This window comes from Polypterus senegalus, chromosome 2, assembly GCF_016835505.1.
Source record: "Polypterus senegalus isolate Bchr_013 chromosome 2, ASM1683550v1, whole genome shotgun sequence".
Taxonomy (NCBI): domain Eukaryota; kingdom Metazoa; phylum Chordata; class Cladistia; order Polypteriformes; family Polypteridae; genus Polypterus; species Polypterus senegalus.
Window position 1 is genome coordinate 18,004,693 of NC_053155.1, and position 24,490 is coordinate 18,029,182.

Genomic DNA, 24,490 nt, shown 5'->3' on the forward strand with positions numbered 1-24,490 from the left:
CGGCCCTTTTGCCTTCCCTATCCGTAGCAGCCCAATTCTGTGAGCCCCTCCCGCACACTCCCTAGCCCGCCTAGGCTGCTCAGGTAAGCGTGCCGGGAGCGGAGCCCGTACCGGGTCTCTTCAAACCACAGGACGCCCTCCCCGCCTGAAAACTTGGTCATGGTATGCTCCCACCTGGGTACGTTGCCAGTCCTTTCCCCTTCTCTTCTGTGACCTTTCCATCCTGCCGGCTACACCACTGTCACAAACTTGACCACAAGTCATAGCAAAGTTTGGGGCAGCCACCCATATATTTGGTTTCCTGGCTGCAACATTGCAAACATAAGATAGCACTGGTGTACACAAATCAGAGTCCAAAACAGAACTGAGGGAATAATGAAAAGGCGGAGGCTTTTATAGGGGAAAACAGGATGTGAAATCAGAGGGGTCGGGCTCGAGCCAGGACGTGACATCAAAGGGGCTGGAACCAAAAAGGTCTTCCTCCATAGGCACGTACCCGGAAGTAATGTCAACAGGGCTAGGTGGAATCTCCCGTGGATGGTCTGCAGGGTAGCGAGAAAAAGAATCAGTGTACACCGCCACATCCTGGTCTGGCTCAGAACAGCCCTTACTCAAGCCCTTTAACTGCCTCTCATGTGCACGTGTGTGACAATGCAAACTTATTTCCAAAGGCAAATGATCTTTTGGATATATACTGGTTATCAGTACCCTTCTTTTCTGTGTTTTTAAACTTTACCTTTAATCTTTGCAGGATCGATATTTTTGCAGTTGATTCTCCCCCAGTGGCACCTAGAGCAGTGTTTTTATGACAAAAACCTCTCACTGCAATACAGTCTACATATTTGGGGATATATGCTCTGAGTTCTTCATCACTCATGACAGTTATGACACTCATGTCAATCTGCAGTGAAAAAAAAAACTCATGAAAACACATATCTTGCTGCAATTATTTGGTGTTTAAAAGTCATTCTGTTCTAAAGTCTAATTGTTTTAAAGGTCCCTTTGTCCCATTCCCATCTGGCAGAAGGTAATGAGCATCTGAACCAGTTCTGCCAGATACTACAGCAGATTCTACCCCTTGGAGTTCCAGACTCTGAACTCTGTGCTATCCCCCTGCCCTCAAATCTGTTTCTAGTAGCTTATTTATATGCAATACATGTATTACTTGTTGAAAATTATTACTATCTATTCACTTACCTATTATTTATTTTTTGTGTATTGATGATATGACAACTGCAGTGGGCTGGTGCCCTGCTGGGGGTTTGTTTCCTGCCTTGCACCCTGTGTTGGCTGGGATTGGCTCCGGCAGACCTCTGTGACCCTGTAGTTAGGATATAGCGGGTTGGATAATGGATGGATGGATGATATGACAATAAAGCTAGTTGACTTTACATGTATGGTGTATGCCATGAACAATTCACAGTAGGATATTGCTGTGACCTAAATTTTCTGATATTCTAGTTTAGCATACTCTCAGCAGCCACTTTTTAGAAACATCTACTCTACTCCTCAAATCAGAACATACCATACTTATTGCCATATATAATTTGTAGTTAGCCATTATTAAGCCCCCATCAAAATTAGCATCTCACCACAGGACCAGTGTTAGAAGGGTATTTTAGGTGGTAGGACAAAAGAGCAGTTACACTAATGCTGTTGTTCCTGATACAACGGCATTAAAACCATATCTACTACCATAACACAACGTCAGTGCCGCTGCTCTAATTTAATCCTCTCAAAAGTAGTTAAGCCTAGCAACGTTAGAACAAAACAAATAAATGACATCTCCATTCATTCAGATGGATGTTTTATGGGTGTACGCCATTAGAAGAAACAGCTAATGCAATGCAAACGTTTACTTGCACAAACTACTAACCCACTTACTGTACAAAATATGAAGAGGTGAAGCATGCTTTAAAATTGTAAATGTTGTAAATTGTTCCAAATCTAATTTGTAGGTCTTAAAATTAAAATGTCTGTTGTGGGATATGGCCGGACTTTCATCTCGGCTAATACCCCCAGGCCGCCAGATGGAGCCCTCCCTGCAGCATGGAGGTGCCCCGAATGCGAGCAGGGAATTATGGACGGTGGAGTTTTCCTTTACAGCCCTGGTGGATACCACGGGGGCCGCTAGAAGGCGCTGCAGGGAGGAGCAGTGACTATTTGTCCTACACCCTGGAACTACGTCCGAGTCACATGGACAAAAGGAATGACGTGCTTCCAGTTGAAGAAAAAGGAGTTTTATCTGACCCGGACGTGATAAGAAGTCACATGGACAGGGGTTCAGGAGCACTTCCGGGTCACGGACTATTTAAAGGACTGTGGGAGATCCCAGAACTGAGCTGGGTGGAAGGCTGGCAACACGTCTGGGAGTGGTGGATTGGTTTATTGTGATTTATTATTGTGGAATTTATGAGTATTGTGGAAAGGAGGGTGCTTTGTGTACTTTGTATTAATAAAAAATAATTATTTTGGACTTTTATCTGGTGTCTGACGTATTGTCCGAGGGTTCAAGAGGACGATAGCGCCCTCTATCTGTCACAGTAGCGTAGTCGGCAGGATACTCTGGCCATCTATTGGCGGAGGACCTGTACAAACAAATTTCTGTGGACAGAGAACCCTAAGAGGACAGCGTTAAGACACACAGAAATTTCGCAAAATCCCACCGTTTCCAAGTCTGTGATGGGAAAGAAGAAAGTGAAACAAAGCAACGGTGCCAGTGGAGGAAAGACACTCATCATGGCCGATGTTCGGGATGAGTTTTGGAGCAGCTACATGGGTCGGGAGAAGCCTCTGGATAAAGAAGACTTCAACGAGTATGTGCCGGGGATATCCGTAATAATATCTTTAAAATAACTCTTTTTGTACTGTGCACATAACTCGGAGAAGACCATCCAAAGGCACTGTGGGATGCAGGTGAAGCTCCCAATGATGGTGATGCACTATATGTCAAGTTGATGAGGAAAACTTTGGACTTCCGCATGTCGGGCATCGGCGAGGAACACGTGATCCAACCCGATGTATTGTGGGAAGGAGAAGGCCCTTGACCTGCTTCGTTCAACTTCGATCTCATGAAGACAGACTCAGCCTTTCCGAAGGGGAAGGGAGAGGAGAGCGAAACACTGCTAACACCATGGGAAGGTAAGGAAGGCCGGGAAATGGCTAGTCGATCTGCCGACAAACTAATACAGGCAGATTGCAGTCAGCCAAAGATGGCGAGCTGGTCCTCAGCCAAAAAGAACTCCGAAAGTCACTGTTCAGAATATGGTTGCATTGGAACGACTGAGAACAGTGTTAGTAACTTTTACTGTTTCTTGATGATAGGCATTTATTCAAGTCCATTTTATGATGAGGCTTTGATGCCAATACAGCACCATGATTTGTAGCAATTTTATTAAAAAAATCTAATGTAAATTTTCTTTATAATATTACTAACAAAATACCCGCGCTTCGCAGCGGAGAAGTAGTGTGTTAAAGAAGTTATGGAAAAGAAAAGGAAACATTTTAAAAATAGCGTAACATGATTGTCAATATAATTGTTTTGTGACTGTTATGAGTGTTGCTGTCATCAAGGATTTTATTATCATTATTTCTTTCAATCAGGTTCGTATTTGGAGGATGTGTTGTGTTCAAGTTACATTCCGTGTTTGTCAACTGTTGTAAAGATAACAAGTTTCATTTATCAAAGTGTTCACTACCCAAATCGGTACTCGTGAATCTAAGATATTTAACAGGCATTCCCGGTATTAAGTTGTGGATTTGCCTGTGAATATTTAGCGGCAGCGTGTCTATTAACTTGTGGATTTTTCTGCAAATATTTGGCGACAGAGTCACAAAGTTGTTTTCGTCCACCTGCATCAGAAAATGTAGCACAACGTCTGACACGCCTCCTTTTTACTGTTTTCTCACAGCTTGGATTGCTGCTGACGGACGGCCTTATATGGGCAGGCAGTCAATTACGTGGGAGACGTGGGTATGAGGGACGCAATATAGGCAGGCAGCCAACTACTTGGGAGGCGTGGTGATGGGGATGCAATTCTGCCTCACACGGCGACCGAGCTGCAGGCTATGGACGTATATATGTACGTAAGTAGGATTCAGTTATGACAGTTACACGTAGAATTTGAAATGAAACCTGCTTAACTTTTGTAAGTAAGCTGTAAGGAATGAGCCTGCCAAATTTCTGCCTTCTACCTACAAGGAAAGTTGGAGAATTAGTGATAAGTGAGTGAGTGAGTGAGTCAGTCAGTAAGGGCTTTACCTTTTATTAGTAAAGATTATATATCACTACTGGTTTTCTCTCCTGTAATTCTATGGAGACCTGCCGCTATGTCTGTGTACTCCAATTCCTCCTGTCCACCACATACTGAAGATGTTTATCACGTTTCATGGATTTGGTTATTCAACAAGCCATCTGGTTTAATAATGTGGGATTAAACATCTCCCCGTGAAACTACACTAGACCAGGAAATACAAAGACATAGCATTAACTGTGCTGACCCAGCAAAGAGCTACCAAATTTATGGAATCCAATCATGCTCAAAAAAAGCAAATTCCCAGCTCACGATAACAGAGAAACTGATAGAGAGGTAGTGGCGACTATGGATATGGACAGCCTGCAATGATGAAAGGGTCAACATTTAAGAAACTCAAATATTTGCTTTCTTCTCTTAACCTATTACACTAATACTAGCTGTGCTACAAGTTGAAATCTAACGTTTGAAGTGCACTATACAATGTTTATGTCTTTGTTAGATGCCATTTGGTATGGGAATTGTCAAAACAATTTTAATGTTTCTAAAAAGCTTTCATCTTTTGGTATGACAGAGACATAGCAATCAGATGGACACAAAGGCAGACACACAGACACTTATCTCTTTATTAAGGTTGACTAGCCTTGCTACCTGTTGAAAGACAAGTAATTGAATAATTTAGAAATTTTTGCAGTCTCTTACCTAAAGTGTACCTTCAGCACCTGTTCTCGGTATTCATGTGTGTGTGAACCTTTCTCCACCTCTCAAGCATTTTCCTATAAAACCTGATTCTCAGACTCTGTCATTATTTTCGAAGCACCTTTCTCACCATCTGGCCACTTTTATACTTGCCATCTTTGAAGGTGACTCACTGCATGACTCCTGTGCCATTTCTTTTCCTTGTGTGTCTTACACTCACACTTCCTCTTTCATCGCATCATCAAAGCCACACTGACCCATCACACCACAGCGAAACTGACCAATAAGATTGCTCAGAGGGACTGGACACAAAGGTTTTAGTGTTTTATTATATAGTAAATACCACAAACTACAGGTACAACAAACTACTACAAACCGAATCTATGTGTAAAATAGGAAAATACAGCAACCAATATCTTCATAGCTAATAAACGTATATATCACATTGACATACTAATTATTAATTGTGTCTGCTGCACACATCAGTGGCCAAATTACTTATGTTTAAAGTAAGGTGATTCCTAGCTAACTTTTAGGTTTACAATGCAGTCAAGCCTGAAAGGTTAATGGGGCAGATCATGGCAATGCTGTGTGTTCATAATGTATTAACAAGATACATACAGTGGTGTGAAAAACTATTCGCCCCCTTCCCGATTTCTTATTCTTTTGCATGTTTGTCACACAAAATGTTTCTGATCATCAAACACATTTAACCATTAGTCAAATATAACACAAGTAAACACAAAATGCAGTTTTTAAATGATGGTTTTTATTATTTAGGGAGAAAAAAAAATCCAAACCTACATGGCCGTGTGAAAAAGTAATTGCCCCCTTGTTAAAAAATAACCTAACTGTGGTGTATCACACTTGAGTTCAATTTCCGTAGCCACCCCAGGCCTGATTACTGCCACACCTGTTTCAATCATTTAAATAGGAGCTGCCTGACACAGAGAAGTAGACCAAAAGCACCTCAAAAGCTAGACATCATGCCAAGATCCAAAGAAATTCAGGAACAAATGAGAACAGAAGTCATTGAGATCTATCAGTCTGGTAAAGGTTATAAAGCCATTTCTAAAGCTTTGGGACTCCAGCGAACCACAGTGAGAGCCATTATCCACAAATGGCAAAAACATGGAACAGTGGTGAACCTTCCCAGGAGTGGCCGGCCGACCAAAATTACCCCAAGAGCGCAGGGACGACTCATCCGAGAGGTCACAAAAGACCCCAGGACAACGTCTAAAGAACTGCAGGCCTCACTTGCCTCAATTAAGGTCAGTGTTCACGACTCCACCATAAGAAAGAGACTGGGCAAAAACGGCCTGCATGGCAGATTTCCAAGACGCAAACCACTGTTAAGCAAAAGAACATTAGGGCTCGTCTCAATTTTGCTAAGAAACATTTTAATGATTGCCAAGACTTTTGGGAAAATACCTTGTGGACTGATAAGACAAAAGTTGAACTATTTGGAAGGCAAATGTCCCGTTACATCTGGCGTAAAAGGAACACAGCATTTCAGAAAAAGAACATCATACCAACAGTAAAATATGGCGGTGGTAGTGTGATGGTCTGGGGTTGTTTTGCTGCTTCAGGACCTGGAAGGCTTGCTGTGATAGATGGAACCATGAATTCTACTGTCTACCAAAAATCCTGAAGGAGAATGTCCGGCCATCTGTTCGTCAACTCAAGCTGAAGCGATCTTGGGTGCTGCAACAGGACAATGACCCAAAACACACCAGCAAATCCACCTCTGAATGGCTGAAGAAAAACAAAATGAAGACTTTGGAGTGGCCTAGTCAAAGTCCTGACCTGAATCCAATTGAGATGCTATGGCATGACCTTAAAAAGGCGGTTCATGTTAGAAAACCCTCAAATAAAGCTGAATTACAACAATTCTGCAAAGATGAGTGGGCCAAAATTCCTCCAGAGCGCTGTAAAAGACTCATTGCAAGTTATCGCAAACGCTTGATTGCAGTTATTGCTGCTAAGGGTGGCCCAACGAGTTATTAGGTTCAGGGGGCAATTACTTTTTCACACAGGGCCATGTAGGTTTGGATTTTTTTTTCTCCCTAAATAATAAAAACCATCAATTAAAAACTGCATTTTGTGTTTACTTGTGTTATATTTGACTAATGGTTAAATGTGTTTGATGATCAGAAACATTTTGTGTGACAAACATGCAAAAGAATAAGAAATCAGGAAGGGGGAAAATAGTTTATCACACCACTGTAGATGGGAGAACACTTTCAGTCTAAAGAATTAAACCAATATACAGTTTTTTAAATGGTTAGGTTTGTCGGGAGCGCAGTAGCACAGTGGTAGCACTCCTGCTTCACGGTAAAGACTGGGATTTGCGTCTCAGGAGCCCCTAGTGCAGAGGTTGCATGTTCTCTTGGTCTTCTGATTTCCTCTCACAGTACAAACACATACAGGACAGATGGATTGCCACTACTGAATTGGTCTTGTTGCGTGTGTGTTCACCCTGCGATGGACTGGCGCCCTTTCCAGGTGTTTTTTCTGCCTTATGGTCAGTGCTTGCTGGGATGGGCCTCAATTTGCCCCATGATCCATTTGGAAGATGGATGGATGGTAAAATATGTACTTAATGTGCATAGGGTAATTTTGAAAGATAAAAAAAAATCACAGAAAATATAAGTGCTACCAAATTCTGTATACTGTGCACTTTTTTTTTAGTACAGAAGTATCTGTGTAGGAAAGTTTTAAGTGCACAGACAAAAATATCAGCTCATTTAAACAAATTAACATTAGCAAAAACTGTAAACCTGGGATCGTTTTCTTTTTGTCTCTTTAGTCTGCATGCACTAATGTTCATTTGCATTTAATGTCCATGGAAAAATCATTTTGGATACTGGGAGCACTGGAATCATTGGATGGAAAAGTTCTTTCATCGGATTGGATGGCCCAGCATTGAATCTACTGAACTGTAGAATGCGCAGGAGGGGCCGGGTGGCTAGTTGACCGAGGTCTCCACGACTGTGATTGTGTTTGTTTTCTGTTACAGCTAACTGTGAACACCCCAAGAAATATATTTTCTTCGGAGATGTTGCTGACTGAAGTTTATGTTTTCCCGGCATTGTCAACTGACCGTTGTTCAACAAAAACATGTATTTCCATAGCACATTTTCATACAAACAATGTAGCTCAAAGTGCCTTACATGATGAAGAAAGACAAAAAAGACAAGATAAAGAAGAATTAAAATAAGAGAACACTAATTAATATAGAATAAAAGTAAGGTCTAATGGCCAGGGAGGACAGAAAAAAAAAAAAAAAAAAACTCCAGACGGCTGGAGAAAAAAATAAAATCTGCCGGGGTTCCAGGCCATGAGACCACCCAGCCCCCTCTAGGCTTTCTACCTAACATAAATGACCTCAATCAGTCCTCATTGTATTCAGGGTTCTCATGGAAGAATTTGATGATGATGGTCATGTGGACTTCTGGCCTTTAATCCATCAATGTAAGGAAATCATGGTACTTTGATCAGGTGGTGGTGGCACAGGTCGCCACTACAGAAAACCGGAAAAAGAACAGAAGAGAGAGTAGGGGTTAGTACGGATTTTAGAGCCACCATGAATAGTTATTATAATGAGTTGGATATACAGAGTATCAGGATTTTAATTACAGTAAAGTTATGAGAATACCATGCTAAAGTAATGTGTTTTCAGCAGTGTTTTAAAGTGCTCCACTGTATTAGCCTGGCGAATTCCTATTGGAAAGCTATTCCAGATTTTAGGTGCATAACAGCAGAAGGCCGCCTCACCACTTCTTTTAAGTTTAGCTCTTGGAATTCTAAGCAGACACTCATTTGAAGATCTAAGGTTACAATTTAGAGTGTAAGGTGTAAGACATTCTGAAATATAAAATGGAACAGATTATTTAAGGCTTTGTAAACCATAAGCAGGATTTTAAAGTCAATTCTAAATGACACAGGTAACCAATGAAGTGACGTCAGAACTGGACAGATGTGCTCAGATTTTCTGTTCCTAGTTAAGATTCTAGCAGCTGCATTCTGCACTCGTAATCGATTGATGTCTTTTTTGGGTAGTCCTGAGAGGAGTGCATTATAGTAATCTAGTCGACTGAAAACAAAAGCGTGAACTAATTTCTCAGCATCTTGCAATGTTATAACAGATCGAACTTTTTCTATATTTCTTAAGTGAAAAAATGCTGTCCTAGTATTCTGATTAATATGTGATTTAAAATTCAGGTCATAGTCAATAGTTAACCCTAAATTCTTAATCTCCATCTTGACTCTTAATCCTAATGGATCAAGTTTATTTCTAATAACCTCATTATATCCATTTTTGCCAATAACTAAAATTTCTGTTTTCTCCTTATTTAGTTTGAGAAAATTACTACTCATCCATTCAGAAACACAAGTAAGACATTGTATCAGTGAATGAAGAGAGTCGGGTCATCAGGTGCTATTGATAAATACAGCTGTGTGTCGTCAGCATAGCTGTGGTAACTCACGTTATGCCCCGAGATAATCTGACCTAACGGAAGCAAGTAAATCAAAAATAGCAGTGGACCCAGGACAGATCCTTGTCGAACACCATATAGAATATCATGTGTCTTTGAAGTATAATTACCAGAAATAAACAAAGAATTTTCTACCTGCCAGGTAGGATTCAAACCAATTTAAGACACTGCCAGAGAGGCCCACCCATTGACTAAGGTGATTTCTAAGAATAGTGTGATCAATCGTATCAAATGCGGCACTCAGATCTAAGGGGATGAGAACAGATATAAATGGCCTCTGTTTGCATTTATCCGCAAGTCATTTACTACTTTAACAAGTGCAGTTTCTGTGCTGTGATTTGTTCTGAAACCCAACTAAAAATTATCAAGAATAGCAGGTTTATTCAAGTGATCATTTAGCTGCATAATGACTGCTTTCTCTAGAATTTTACTTAAGAAAGGCAGGTTAGAAATAGGTCTAAAATTTTCAAAAGCAGAGGAGTCGAGATTATTTCTCTTGAGCAGGGGTTTAACTACAGCAGTCTTAAGAAAGTCTGGGAAGACCCCCATATCTAATGACAAGTTTACTATGTCAAGAATACTATCAATTAGCATGTCCGATATTACTTTGAAAAAATGTGTTGGTATATGGTCAAGGACGCAGGTGGAGGGTCTCAGTTGAGAAATTATTTTATATAAATCAGGTAAAGCTATCCTGGTGAAAGAATTTAATTTGTTTATAATGGAGTACTGGGGCTTAAGAGGATCAGTATTGGGGAGATGTACTATACTATTTCTAATATCATTAATTTTTTGATTACAAAATACAACAAAAGCCTCACAAGTTTCACTGGAAGTATTTTGGAGGCATTCCATTGAATGACCTGGATTTAACAGACAAACAATTTTAGAGAATAAGACTCTGGGATTACTAGCATTGTTATTTATAATTCTAGAGAAATGACACTGCCTCTCAAGACAGACTGTGCTATTGTATTCTGTTATTTTAACTTTCAGTATCTCATAGTTAGAACAATTAGAACAATCTAGACGAGAACAGGCCATTCAGCCCAACAAAGCTCGCCAGTCCTATTCACTTGCTTCCTCCAAGAAAACATCAAGTCGAGTTTTGAAAGTCCCTAACGTCTTACTGTCTACCACACTACTTGGTAACTTATTCCAAGTGTCTATCGTTCTTTGTGTAAAGAAAAACTTCCTAATGTTTGTGCGAAATTTACCCATAACAAGTTTCCAACTGTGTCCCCGTGTTCTTGATGAGCTCATTTTAAAATACAAGTCTCGATCCACTGTACTAATTCCCTTCATAATTTTAAACACTTCAATCATGTCACCTCTTAATCTTCTTTTGCTTAAACTGTAAAGGCCCAGCTCTTTTAATCTTTCCTCATAATTCAACCCCTGTAGACCTGGAATCAGCCTAGTCGCTCTTCTCTGGACCTTTTCTAGTGCTGCTATGTCCTTTTGTAGCCTGGAGACCAAAACTGCACACAGTACTCAAGATGAGGCCTCACCAGTGCATTATAAAGGTTGAGCATAACCTCCTTGGACTTGTACTCCACAGATCGTGCTATATAACCTAACATTCTGTTAGCCTTCTTAATGGCTTCTGAACACTGTTTGGAAGTTGATAGCTTGGAGTCCACTATGACTCCTAAATCCTTCTCATAAGGTGTACTCTCGATTTTCGACCCCATTGTGTATTCAAACCTAATATTTTTACTTCCTATGTGTAATACTTTACATTTACTGACATTAAATTTCATCTGCCACAAATCTGCCCAAGCCTGTATGCTATCCAAGTCCTTCTGTAATGATATAACGGATTCCAAATTATCTGCTAATCCACCTATCTTGGTATCATCTGCAAACTTAACCAGCTTGTTACTTATATTCCTATCTAAATCATTTATATATATTAAAAATAGCAGCGGCCCTAGCACTGACCCCTGTGGAACACCACTCTTAACATCAGCCAGTTCTGATGAGGTTCCTCGCACCATCACCCTCTGCTTCCTGTGTCTGAGCCAATTCTGCACCCATCTAAAAACATCACCCTGAATTCCCACTTCTTTTAACTTGATGCCCAACCTCTCATGTGGCACCTTATCAAATGCTTAGTGGATAATCAGTTTAGTTTTCCTCCATTTACGCTCAGCTCTCCGGCATATTCTCTTTAGATCAGACACTCTGAGTCTTCCATGGTATAACAGTGCAAGAAGATTTTTTAACTGTCTTTTCAGGTGCGACTATGTCAGCAGCAGCTCTCACCTTAGTATTAAAAGTTTCCACCTTACTATTTACATTATCCTCGCTATTGTAGTTAGCACTACAAACGGACTGGTTGCTTGTGCATGTTTGTAAAATTTGAAGCTGCTGATGAATCAAAGAAGCATTTTTTAACAATATGCTTCTCGTGAATATCTTCTATCATTATTTCTATATTAAATCGTAAGAGAAAATGGTCTGATAGACCAATATCAACTTTTAGTCCTTTAGTAATTACTAAGTCTAACGTATGACCTGCTTTGTGTGTAGGCTGACTAATGTGTTGGGTCAAATCAAAAGAGTCCAGGAGGTTCATGAATTCTTTTACTTTCGGGTCACACTGATTATCGATATGAAAGTTCTCGTGTTCTTAAGGAGGCTAGTGAGTACATATATAAACCCTTGACACGTATTTTTAGGAAGTCACTGAGCACTGGAGAGATTCCGAAGGAATGGAAAATGGCAAATATCATCCCATTATATAAAAAGGGTGACAGGGCAGATCCAAGCAACTATAGGCCAGTAAGCTTAACATGCATCACAGGAAAATTAATGGAAGGAATTATTAAGGATAAGATTGAGCAACACATGGCAAGGACAGGAGTTATTCTGAACAGTCAGCATGGGTTCAGAAGAGGGAGGTCGTGTTTTACTAACATGTTGGAATTCTATGAGGTTGCAACAAAAGCATACGATCAAAGTGGAGCTTATGATATTATTTATTTATCTGGACTTTCAGAAAGCATTTGATAAGGTGCCACATGAGAAGTTGGGCATCAAGTTAAAAGAAGTGGGAGTTCAGGGTGATGTTTTTAGATGGGTGCAGAATTGGCTCAGACACAGGAAGCAGAGGGTGATGGTGCAAGGAACCTCATCAGAACTGGCCGATGTTAAGAGTGGTGACCAGCAGGGGTCAGTGCTAGGGCCATTGCTATTTTTAATATATATAAATGATTTAGATAGGAATATAAGTAACAAGCTGGTTAAGTTTGCAGATGATACCAAGATAGGTGGATTAGCAGATAATTTGGAATCCGTTATATCATTACAGAAGGACTTGGATAGCATACAGGCTTGGGCAGATTTGTGGCAGATTAAATTTAATGTCAGTAAATGTAAAGTATTACACATAGGAAGTAAAAATATTAGGTTTGAATACACAATGGGCGGTCGGAAAATCGAGAGTACACCTTATGAGAAGGATTTAGGAGTCATAGTGGACTCTAAGCTATCAACTTCCCAACAGTGTTCAGAAGCCATTAAGAAGGCTAACAGAATGTTAGGTTATGCTCAACTTTTATAATGCACTGGTGAGGCCTCATCTGAAGTACTGTGTGCAGTTTTGGTCTCCAGGCAACAAAAAGGACATAGCAGCACTAGAAAAGGTCCAGAGAAGAGCGACTAGGCTGATTCCACGTCTACAGGGGTTGAATTATGAGGAAAGATTAAAAGAGCTGAGCCTTTACAGTTTAAGCAAAAGAAGATTAAGAGCTGACATGATTGAAGTGTTTAAAATTATGAAGGGAATTAGTACAGTGGATCGAGACTGGTATTTTAAAATGAGTTCATCAAGAACACGGGGACACAGTTGGAAACTTGTTAAGGGTAAATTTCGCACAAACATTAGGAAGTTTTTCTTTACACAAAGAACGATAGACACTTGGAATAAGCTACCACAGTTTGAGAACCACTGTGTAGGGTTTTATTTGTAAAGCACTCTGCGGAATTTCAAGCTAAGTTAGATTCCTTTGTTTATACAGCCGTCCATCGGTGTTCCATTTTTATTATAAATTGTATCTCGTAGTCTCTCTTTATTTACTAAACATTTTATATGATGATTAGAAAACAGTTATCTTATTTAGGCTTTAATTTAAAACAGAATTTTCATCAACAGGTTATAACCACTTTGGTATTCAGGGTGTTTTGTATAATACAAAGGTTTAGAAATTCTGTTAATGCTTGGTAATAGCCTTCCACATCATACCTAGATTACCTTTATAAAATCAGTATAAAAGCTGATCAAAAAAGAATAAAAGAAAGATCTTGACTTATGGCTGATACCTCAAGCAACGCAAAAATGAATCACCTGGAAAAAACGAAACATCTAGCAATACCAGGTTGTGTGGTGTTCACACTTTATTTTGCTGTTTGTTTTATAGCACTGTGTATTTGACCTGTAATACTTTTCTCATGCCCGTTATGGAGCTCTCTCTAATTACCTGAAGTTACAGCAATTGGGAAGTGATGAACTATTTTGGTAAGAATATGTGTTAAGGTCTACATAAGAAAGAGTATAAAGGGGGAAAAAGTGTCACCCTAGGACCCTCCCATGACAAAACAAAAATCATACAAAAATCTGTTTTTAACGTTTTAATTAAAAATAGTACAATGTTTTCTAATTATTACCTGTGTTAATAGAAATAATTTTAGTTTTTTGAGTAGACAGAAAATATCAAACGTTTGTGCTAGTGTAACAGTGAGTGCTTTTACATGCACGTACAAAAACTGGTATAAGGTGAGTAACCAGGCTAAGGTAAAAAAAACTGCATTCTTAAAAATCTCCGTTTAAATGCACAAGTGTATTTACAGAGTTTTCCTTTGTCAAAAGGCTCCTATGTTATAGAAATGAGCTAAGCAAAAAAAAATAAAAATCAAAATTATCACTGGCCACAGCAAATCCTAAAACACACATGGAATCTGTCTCTCTTGTGCAGTGTGGGGTTATTTTTAAAAATAACTTCACTATATTACTCACACGTGTAAAATCAGCCGGACTTTTGGGTTACAATTCTGTATTAAAATAATTACATTTAGCGAAATGAATGAAAACACCGTTCCAGTAAGCTCCTGGAGTCTGTCACTAACCGGTTGTCCAAATGAGAGTTTATAAAGCAAAAATGTTTCGTTATCTCAGCCTTTTAAAAACAGGCGGCTCCGTACAGAGAGAGAGTTCATTTCGAACGATTACACATTTCACAAGCAGGGCCCTTCTGTAAGTAGTTCAGAATACTTTTATTATGTCAGAGCTAATTCACAACCTGCCTGCGCTTTTAAGCCACTGCTGAATATTCTCAGAGAGGACCCTGTTTGAATTTTTAGATGCTGAGACAAAAACTACTTGATTGGATTACCCGTTTCGGTATGGAAAAAACTACCATTGTTTGCTTCGGTCCTATGAATTTGTACATTAATCGTCATACACGTAGATAGAAATAAAGTGCATCTTATATTAAAGGCACACACGAGCGCGTTCATGCACGCACTTAAGAATCAACTTGGAAATATTAATATTAAGGATAAAATAAGGATTCAGCCATCCGTTTTTTAAAAACGTACTTGCTTGGCGCATATAATAATCATGAATAGGGCTTTCCGTGATCCTGGAGAATAGTCTGCATGAAGAACGGTTATATTTCATTTAGTCCTATCCAAAGATAAAAGAAATAATTTTTCTAAGAAGCTCAATTAGATGCTGGGGGCTATGTGCTTTGGAAAAAAATTGAAAAAATGACCGACGTATTCTTGGCTTGCCAAAGAGTGTTTTAAAGGCCTTTCTCTATCACCAGATGGCCCGCAAAGAACTCCTCAGCAGCATGGGGGCAGGTTGGGGTGGGAGATTAGATTTCTGGCATCAGTCACCGGTTGCTCCAACCTCCCAGCTGGTGTGAACCAACACCTCTTCCCCCTTAGCTTCATGCGAGTGACACATTTTTTGAAAAGAGATGAAAAATGACCTCCGTGTGCTTGAAAGGTACTTTAAAACGGCTCTTATCTATCCCCAGATGTCCAATCATTATACAGCCGAGGGTAGATATTTTTCAGACGTCTCAAACGTAATTTAGAAGGACACTGCTGCATATCATTTAACTGTGTGTGATCTTTAAAAATCCCTTAACTTAAAAAGTGAAGTACAACCTTTACATCTCATGGACTGAGGGGCTGCGCGTGAGCTAGAAAGCTCCACGCGGCCAGCAGGGTTGGGAGATTACACAGACAGCTGTTGACCAGCAGGCGAGCTCGCAGGGGCTCACCCAGCGGGGGTGGGTGCTCGAAACGGGCTGCGGTCACTCTGCACGCGGGGGGCTCAGCCCATGTCTGCGCCCTGAGAGCAGCAGGAGTGGGCGCGCGCAGATCCTGACTTTCCTTTCTGTGTGTAGAGAGAGAGAGAGAGAGAGAGAGAGACCAGGCACACAGGCATGCTTACAGGGTTTGTCATTTGGTATTTCTGTAAGATTGGGAGGATGTTTTCATCCCAGCTGCGGCTGTAAAAGTGTCTTTCTATGAAATGGAAGATTCAGCAGCTGGACGTTTAGACCTTTCTGTTAAAGGATTTTCAGGGAGATGGGGAAGGCGGCTTCACTCAGATAAAATAAAAGCGGTTTACAAGTGATAAAGCAAAGGTTAGATAGATATTTTAAACAATAGATACAAGGGTTCACACATCCATCAAACAGCTCTTGACAGAAAGGAGAACCAAACAGGTGGGTGGGGGCGGGTTCAAGGAGGGGGCATGGGGTGGGAGTGGGTTCAAGGAGGGGGCAGACATCCATCAAACTGCCCTTGACAGAAAGGAGAACCAATCAGGTGGAGGGGGTGGGTTCAAGGAGGGGTCTAGGTGGGGACAGGGTGTCATTCACCAATCCACCGCTAGGGGCGGGGCCAGCATTCACATCCACTAATCACGTGAAGGGCGTGGCTTCTGGTCATTCGTCAAAATAATTTATACATCATCAGTTTAACAATAACGTGTAAACATTGAACATGCCATGTAAATATAAAGATGCAATGGGAACAATAAGCTGCTACATCCCCATCCTGTTCCTGGTGATACATTTTTTTTATGATATTTTTTTAATTTCTGCCATCATTATAATAATTAAATGTACCTAAATGCAGTTATTGCAACAAAAAACAGTGACATGTATTTTTTTTAAAAAGTGTGATGTGTCTTTACTATAAAAGTAGAGTAGAGACAATATTAAAAACTATGCCTTTCTACTAATTCACCAATTAACAATTTCACATTAACAAATTAAGTGGTTACCTGAAAAAACTGAAAGTTCTACTGTACTGTATGTACACAGAATACAGTGCATGTAGTTGATAAGACAAAGCACATGTTTTACTCAAGTTCTTTTCATTGAAATTAATAATCATAATTATAATGTCAAAGGTAATAATCGTCAATTATTAATTTTCTCTTAATTCTGTACCTCTACTTTATAGCAGTAGATGAAATATTAAAGAGGCTTCATTTATATACTAACTAGCCATGTATTGTATGACAAAGGACCACAGATGAGTAATTATTAAGGATGTTATACTGAAGGCCCATCTTAATTTATTCCACACATTTGTTTTATTTATTACTACAAAAATGTACAAAACATTAAAAAAAAAAATCATGAATGTACACTTCTGATAAAGCTTTAATTTGTCTCTTGTCTGGTGTAAATTCTCTACTGAGTATGTATTCTTGTTTGGAAACCTTGTTGTTTCTGTTGACGTCATTGTTGATACATAACAGCAAGTTATACTGTCAAGAGGACATTTACTGAATACCAATGAGACTTTTGTGAAAGATTAAAAAACCCAAACCATTCCAAGAATAAACACTGCCTTGTGTGTGACTGATGATCATCACACTGTCAGGAACGAGTGGACGACAAAAATGAGTCAGGTACGTGGAGATATTGGATTCATAGTTATTATTTCCTATTGCTTTATACTTAAAAGTTTGTACATTCTGCTAAACAGTTCATATGTCTATAATACAGACAGAATACGGACAGAAGGCGAGAAAGGTGGCTCGAAAATGATGGTGGAATTTGAGAAGTAGTCTTTACAGGAACACACTCAAAATAGGGAGTGCCAGTGAAGAGAGATTTAGACAGAAGTGACTACAAAGGGAAAGCACAGAAGATACACGTAGGGCTAGAGATAATAAATATTTTTAAATGATTTTATTACCTAGAGTTTGTGTAGGGCTGTGCCAGTGTGCATCTGCAAAGAAAAAAAATCATTTCCACACTAAAAAGGCTTTAAAGTTGAAATGTTGTGTTTTTTTCCTTCTTTTCAGCATGGAAATACCCTTCCATTTTTTCTCCCTATACATGAGGTTACACAAGGAAAAAAAGTAAATCTGCAAATATTTTATTCACAAAAATTACAGGCAGTTAATACCATTAAATGTAGTCTTTCATTAATTGACCGAAATCACCAATATCACACATACAGCTAAATTAGTTGATAACTTCTAGATGAGAAACCTATTCCACTTTTTTTCATTTTTTGCATTCCTCCAAACCATTAATATGTCCTTACTGTCATGTCCTTTCCTAACCCACTTAATCCAGACTACGGTCATGGGGGGTTGCTGAAGCCCTTCCCAGCTGGCATAGGGCACAATGCAGGAACAAACCCTGAACATTGCGCCACTCCATCGTAGGGTAAACACACACACACGCACACACTAGGGCTAATTCAGTGTCATCGACTCACCTAACCAGCATGTCTTTGGATGGTGGGAGGAAACCAGAGAGCCCGGAAGAAATGGGCACAGGAAGAACATACAAACTCCATCTAGGAAGGACCTGGGATGCAAACCCTGATCTCCTTACTACAAAGCAGCAGCCCTACCACTGCACCACTATGCTACCCTGTCCATAATGTGTTATTCATAAATATTTATTTTCACAAATACAGTACATAAACACATATGAACTGTGTAGGTTAAAAACCTTCCACAAAATGAACATTTATATTTCTTTTTTGTCTACAACTACATGCATAATGTATTCCCCTCTAATGTCATATCCTGTGTTCTTTTCTACATGCTCACCTAAACTGTCTATTTTACTTTTCATGTGCACTAAAAGAGAGAAGAATTCAGTAGTTTTATCTTTCTGAGATGAAATTGTTAGAAGGCTGAATTCACAAAAAAAGTCATCTGAGCACAGTGACAGCAAAGTCTGTCTGAATGGACTGATATGTTCACAAAAGTTTGCCAAAAAGTCAGTGATACTTTTATTCACAGTTAATACTGTTTCTTGCCTGAAAACAGTCAAATCTGCGCTACATAAGATGAAGTGGTGCTGTATTAGAAAGGTCGCATTTACACAATGACCTGTTTCAACGTATGCACTGACAAAGCCTGATGCCTTTTCATACGTACTCCGCAGTACTTCAGGCGTACTGAAAAACAGAATCCCGATCATATTAAAAAAATTTATCTGGCCTGACCGGGATCTGTCCATCCAAATATTGTATAGCTCCACCTCTACTGTTAGCTAAAGCCAAATATTACACCACAAAAAATATTAATACTTGTTTCATTTAAGCAGTTCCTTTTATCAAAATTGCACTTATTAACTAGTTGCGCCATTAACTAGTCAGCCACAACATGACTACTGATCAGTCCCACCAATGCTGTGTGTGTTTTGCTCACTCCTCCTCACAGAATTTTTATACCGCAGTGACATTTATGGGCTTTTCTACTGGTAAGTCCTTACCCCATGATGTCACAACAACTTAGTGGGGTTTAGGTTTAGACTTTGATTGGACTATCCTAAAACTCTTCATTTTATTTTTTTCAGCCATTGTAATCTAAATTTATGTTAACTGCTTAGATTAGGTGTGACTTATAATGCCTCTATTAATCACATACTGTTAAGTAATGAAACCTTAATGAAGGCTTTATATGGTTTTAATAAAACTTACAAACCATCAATAAAGTGGTCCTTTCTGTCTGTCCAATGTGGCCTACTAAAATAACTTACTGGTTTAAGTGGATGATAATCTGCCTCTTAAGATTTAACCTTAAATTAATACTGTTGAATGAAACTCCCTTCAGTTACTTATTAGTTTAATTTTAATCATAGGAAAGGACTAAAGTAAAAGAAACATAATTAGCAAAGAGAAAAGCATCATGGGGTGATACAGTGGTAAAGTGTTTAACACAGCTGCCTCAGATACCCAAATCCCATTCCCAGTTATATCTGTCTGGGGTTTGCATGTTTTTACATATCTACAGTATGTGGGTTTCTCTTCCACATCTCCAAAACTTGTGTGTCATGTTGTTTGGTAACTTCTGAGTACAGTAATCCCTCGCTATATCGCGCTTCGACTTTCGCGGTTTGACTCTATCGCGGATTTTAAATGTAAGCACATCTAAATATATATCAGGGATTTTTCGCTGGTTCGCGGATTACTGCGGACAATGGGTCTTTTAATTTATGGTACACGCTTCCTCAGTTTGTTTGCCCAGTTGATTTCATACAAGGGACGCTATTGGCGGATGGCTTAGAAGCTACCCAATCAGAGCATGTATTACATATTAACTAAAACTTCTCAATGCTATAAGATATGCATCCCACGCGGAGCTTGTTTGCTTGCTTGTCTCTGCCTCTCTCTCACCCTCTCTGACATTCTCTGCGCCTGATGGAGGGGCTGTTTGCACAGAGGCTGTTTGCTTAAAAGATACTGACGCTCCTCTAAAAATGCCGCTTTATTGCGGTGCTCGGCATATTTAAAAGCACAAAAGCACACGTATTGATTTTTTGATTGTTGCTTTAATCTCGCTCTCTCTCTCTGACGTTCTCTGCGCTTGACGGAGGAGATGTGAGCAGAGGGGCTGTTTACACAGAGGCTGTTTTCTTAGAAGATACTAACGCTCCTCTAAAAAATGCCGGCAAACTTAAAAGCACAAGTATTGATTTTTTGATTGTTTGCTTTTCTTTGCAGCTCTCTCTCTCCCTCTGAAATTCTCTGCTCCTGAAGAGAAGAAGATCTATTTGCATTCTTTTAATTGTGAGAAAGAACTGTCATCTCTGTCTTGTCATGGAGGACAGTTTAAACTTTTGACTAAAGGGTGTTATTTCATGTCTAGAGGGCTCTAATAATGTTAACAGTGTGGGAGAGTTTATAAGGGCTTAAAATATATAAAAATAACAACACAAACATATGGTTTCTACTTCGCGGATTTTCGTCGATCGAGGAGGGATTACTGTACTTTTGTTTTCTTCCCATGTCTGAAAGTCTTCTCCATCGTGTTGATTGATAACGCATGGGCATGCTGGGCAGTTGCCCGGGGGCCCCCATGAATGAGTATAGGGGCCCCATGCTGTATGGTTTACCAATTGAGTATCATTTATATTTTAAAAAAATTGTGTTTATCAAGGCTCATGTTATATTGTTCAAATGTTGATAAATCTTTGCTGCACAGCATGTTTTTCTAATTTTAAAGCAATGATTTTGTTGGAAGTACCAATCCAATAAATATACTTTTAATTTTATTAACCATTTACATTTTTAAGGGGCGGCACGGTGGCGCAGTGGTAGCGCTGCTGCCTCGCAGTTAGGAGACCTGGGTTCGCTTCCCGGGTCCTCCCGGCGTGGAGTTTGCATGTTCTCCCCGTGTCTGTGTGGGTTTCCTCTGGGCGCTCCGGTTTCCTCCCACAATCCAAAGACATGCAGGTTAGGTGGATTGGCGATTCTAAATTGGCCCTAGTGTGTGCTTGGTGTGTGGGTGTGTGTGTGTGTCCTGCAGTGGGTTGGCACCCTGCTCAGGATTGGTTCCTGCCTTGTGCCCTGTGTTGGCTGGGATTGGCTCCAGCAGACCCCCGTGACCCTGTATTCGGATTCAGCGGGTTGGGAAATGGATGGATGGATTTACATTTTTATTCTGTGAGTGGTTGTGTAGGTAGGAGCCCCAGTGCACTACTTTGCCAAGGGGCCTATAATGCTGTTAAAATGGCCCTGATTATGTGTGAGTGTGTGTGTGTGTGTGAGTGCATGTTACTCAAGGACCTACTCACCTGATCATTAAAGGGCGCATTCATAAAACGACTAATATCAGGGGTAACAGTTAACACAACATTAACCATAGGACATGGAGTAAATCCACAGAAATACAGGCAGAAAAAGCAAAACTGTCCACCCAGGTCCACGGAGGTAACAGCACTTACTTATTTACACCACTAACTGAAAACGGTCAAATACACAATCTTAGGTCATCAACATACTGCCAAACCCTGAAGTGTAACACTTTATAGCTTTTCCTTTTTTTTAATGTTTTATATACAGTTTAATCTCTTTTCTATCCCACTTTTTATACGACATTTACGTATGAGGTGTATCTCAAAATGCATTTTAAATAATAAAAGCTAAATTATAATACAAAGTATCTGATGGTTATAGTGGCAGATCTAAAGATCTATGCTATGCTTAAATGGCCAGAGAATAGGGGAACTCCAAAACCCCAGCCGTCACAGACTCAAGAGAAAATAATTCTGTGAGGGTTAAAAGCCTAAAAGAACAATCAGCCCCATCTGTACATTACACAGCACTGAAATATGAAACAGTCAGCCCTTCAGGAATGTCAGGAAACAGCCAAGCATGGGGAAACAGAAGCTATAGAGTCTTGTTGTATTTAAGATTTAAAGTATATAATTCTATTAATAAAGTTTAGAAGCGGCAATTAGAAATGTTCTGGTTTGTGTTATTGTAACTATTGTAAAGTATTTAAAGGATAAGATCAGAATTTTTCAGAATTGTGGTGTGATGTGTCAGGCTTGGACAAACAAACCACTCAAATTTCCAGAAAATTTCGTAAAACCATGTCATTTTTCCTCATACTGGAATACTAAGTATGCCTGGCTGGAATGCAGCATGGTTAAAGATGCTGTATTTTGTAAAAAGTTACACAGATGTGAAAAAACTACATTCGTTAACGATAAATCAGAGAATGACCGAGACGGGAAGCATGTTAATTGAGTCTGTTTAAAGCAACTGGTTAGTAAATAGCACATAAATGCGAAGCAAGATTTGATGCACAAAGGCAGATATATAAAAACCAGTAACGGTGCAGTGAATATACTTGACTGGAGCATTCCTAGTTTTCATCCTCTTTCTTTGTACATTTAGCATTTGTTTGCTCAGAGGTTGATGTGCTTGTTGCTTCCTGAGTAGCTCTTCTTTTCTCCACCCAAACGGCCCGCTTATTCTCTTATTTCGTTGGCATCTTTTTGAGTTAAAACCAATTAAGTCAGCGTTTGGGTTGCAATTACTTAGTACGTTTTTCTTAATTTTTCACTTATGCTGCCACTTAAATCTTCAATCTGCCTCAAGAATGATTTAAGATATGAAGAGGTAGAGGAAGTGACAGCGAAGGTGGTAGGGAAGAGAATGGCGCCCGTAAGCATGCACCGCATGGCCGCCCTACAGCGTACTGGCGAGAGTTGATTCTACAATAAAATAAAATAAAAGTAAAAAGAGGAATAACTTTCCAGGTCAATCATCACTCCAAAGGAGGATAGTAGACGTCACGTAGTATGTGTACCAAATTTCACGTCAATAGTTCAAACGATTTGAGAGCTGCAGGTAATTTAAAATCCTGAAAAGACAAACAAACAGCCACAGTAGCGTATTATATAAGAAGATTTGGATGTGAGAATCAGTAGGCTTTGCACCTTAGGAAACAAGTTCTCCAAACTATTCTATAGCATTTCAGTAATTATTTACTGCCCTGATCTTGATCTTTCTAATCATAAAATAGGTCATTACAATAGAAATTAACAAGAAGAATTCATAATTAATTGCAGAATTTCGGTATTTGAGGGTTCTTCCAGCATGCCTCTTTCTCTTGCACGATTTGGCTCAAAAACTAATCAGCACATCATTATTTCATAACAGGCTTAAGCTTCAAGTTTGGTATTTTTGAGTGTAACCATTTTAGCTCTAGATCGTCCTTAAGAAATCGTTATCGAGATATCAATGTTTTCAGTATCAGGGAACCCTAAAATGTCAAGATCCATCGAAAACCGCGGATCAAAATTTTTGATGAATCTAAAGCGTTCACTCCTCCACCATAGATGATAAATTGTGGTGAGATAGGGCGCAAAGTAAAAATCATAGAACAAGCACAGTTTTAAATCAACTAAACCGGTGGAATTTTTTTCAGTTGTTTAAATTGCTAGCTAAGCATAATTCTGAAATTATGAATCACAAGAAAATACAACAGTAATAAGCTCTAATATACAAAACTATTTGCTTAGGTCTTTTGGTTCACCGATTCTATTAAAAATAAAAAGATTTTCATTGAAACTCCTATAATCCCTTCACCAACACACACTTCACGGCCACTAATTGTGAATCTGGCTCTGCAGTTTATGTAAAATAACAAAACAGAATGTAACAGATGAAATAAATGTGCTTTTTAGGAAAAAAAAATCATCATTTGAGTTAAAGAGTCATATCTGTTGATAAACTATTGTGTCTGTGTGATTTAATATGTGTGCAAGAATTGCCTTATAAAAAAATTATTTAATTTGATTACATGTGAAATAAAAAACTAATATGTTTTGAGTACGTATGGTGTACGGGTCTCACTGCATATCTAAAACTGCATTTTAAGTTATCGTATATGACATTCTGTATGATTTTTGTCTTTCTTTGTCTTTCAGTATGATCTCAGCGATATGCAAACGAATGGATCTAAAACTGCATCTTTCACACACTTTGAACTGGTGGGTTTTCCGGGTCTGCAGGACTACAAGGTGTTACTCTTCATAGGATTCCTCATACTCCTGTTAATTACGATCACCGCTAATCTCCTTATTCTCTTTCTAGTGTCACTGGACAGCAGGCTTCACACGCCTATGTACTTTTTCCTTTGCAATTTATCCATTTTAGACATGTTAATGGCAATATCAATTATTCCCAAACTTCTTGCAGTTCTTTCTGGGTATGACAATATTCTTTCCATTGCTGCTTGCT

At 39.3% G+C, this 24,490-nt stretch overlaps 1 protein-coding gene across 1 annotated transcript in view; it reads left to right on the top strand.

The window, feature by feature from the left end:
- Positions 1-2,739: 2,739 nt before the first annotated feature.
- LOC120524292 (olfactory receptor 6N2-like) overlaps positions 2,740-24,490 on the top strand; it is a 121,795-nt gene continuing 100,044 nt past the window's right edge. The window contains exons 1-2 of the mRNA XM_039746152.1: positions 2,740-2,835; positions 24,178-24,240. Coding sequence (XP_039602086.1) covers positions 2,740-2,835; positions 24,178-24,240 — 159 coding nt within the window. The remainder of the gene's footprint in view (positions 2,836-24,177; positions 24,241-24,490) is intronic.